This window comes from Acanthamoeba castellanii, assembly GCF_000313135.1.
Source record: "Acanthamoeba castellanii str. Neff unplaced genomic scaffold scf7180000084698, whole genome shotgun sequence".
NCBI classification, from domain to species: Eukaryota; Discosea; order Longamoebia; family Acanthamoebidae; genus Acanthamoeba; species Acanthamoeba castellanii.
In genome coordinates, this window is record NW_004457373.1 from 24,990 (window position 1) to 26,463 (window position 1,474).

The 1,474-nt window shown below is 56.4% G+C and overlaps 1 protein-coding gene across 1 annotated transcript in view; it reads left to right on the forward strand.

Moving 5' to 3' along the window:
* The window catches only part of ACA1_129540 (elongation factor Tu GTP binding domain containing protein), a gene marked incomplete at both ends in the record, with an annotated part of 4,147 nt that overhangs the window by 609 nt on the left and 2,064 nt on the right, over positions 1-1,474 (forward strand). Inside the window, 5 exons of the mRNA XM_004336794.1 lie at positions 270-400; positions 530-589; positions 678-765; positions 926-995; positions 1,153-1,379. Of these exons, the coding sequence (XP_004336842.1) occupies positions 270-400; positions 530-589; positions 678-765; positions 926-995; positions 1,153-1,379 (576 nt within the window). The remainder of the gene's footprint in view (positions 1-269; positions 401-529; positions 590-677; positions 766-925; positions 996-1,152; positions 1,380-1,474) is intronic.

Below are 1,474 nucleotides of genomic sequence, written 5' to 3' on the forward strand. Positions count from 1 at the left end.
GGAGCCTGGGGCGGCAGTACCTCCAGCTCCAGTACGGGCTGGAGCGCTAGCGGCGGCGGCGGCGGAGGTGGCGGTGCGTCCAGTGCTGGCAACTGGTTCGGTGGTGGAGGTGCTTACTCCCTTACTCTTCGTCGTCTGCGTGCGTGTGCGGTGGTGCGTGTGCGGTGGTGCGCGCTGGCGTGACCTGCGACTGCGACTGGCCAGTGTGTGTGAGATTAACTATGTGTGTTGTTTTTTTGTTTTTTTTTTTTTTTTGACTGACGACAGAGCGAGTGCTCACGGCCGACATGGTGGACACCAAGACCTCGGAAAATGCGTTGCGGATCGCGTTGGAGGCGCGCGAGATGGGCATCGACACCATCACCGAGCTCGAGTACCAGGCCGGCACGTTCCATCCTCCGTCCCCATAGCAACCTGTTCGTTTTATTATTTATTATTTATTATTTACTATTATTATTATTACTAATATTATTAATACATGAAACCTGACTGTGGTGTGAACGATTGCGTCTACAGAGCAAATTGACAGAATCGAACGGGACGTGGAGAACATTCACGCCAACCTGGACAAGGGCGACCGGCTCATGAGGTACGTACCTACCTCGCTCTCGTGGTCTACAAGCACCGTACACCCGACTTACCACCTTGTGTGTGTGTGTGTGTGTGTTCGCACACAGGGGCATAGAGTCGTTTGGCGGCTACCTAAAGAACAAGTTTTCGAGCGCAACACAAATCCGCGGCACCGGAACGGCCATCGAACGCAAGGTACTGCCGCCAATACTGCAATCATTCGACCCTTCGCCTCCACCACCACCACCACCACCACCCTGGCTTGAGTTGCTGCCTGTACACCGACACGTCCCGTCTTGCTCACTCCTCCTTCGTTTCGCTCTCGCTCGCAATCATCACCGATCTTCGTGAACAGATCGAGTGGCAGAAGAGGCGGCCAGAGAAAATCGACATCCCCGTCCTTCTCAAGCACAAAAATGACCTCCGTACGTTGCCTATGCTCGGCTGCTTCCGCTTCTGTTTGACGGCTCATTGCGCGCAAGCCCACAGCTCACACAACCTTCTCTGTTCGCTCTTTGCTTTTTTGCCGTGTGTGTCGTGTGTGTGTGTCGTGTTGTGTGTGTCGTGTGTGTGTGTGTGCAGTCACGCCCGCAACGCTGCGCATCGAAACGGCGCAGTTCTCGGTGCTCAACGAGAGCATGTCCAAGATCCGCGGAATGACGTGGCAGTACGAGGACGTCCTGGAGCTCGTCGTCCGGTCCCGACCCCTCCACCTGGACGTGCGGTTCGGCGCCAAGCTCCCGCGTTTCCGCCTCGTGTCGTCCTACATCCAGCCCATCGTCAACGAACTCTATTTCCGCTGCACCGAGGTACACTTGTCGCGTGTGCGTTGTGTGCGGTGTGCGGTGTGCGGTGTGCGGTGGCATCAGCACGGTACTCACCAGATTGCACCACACGCACACGC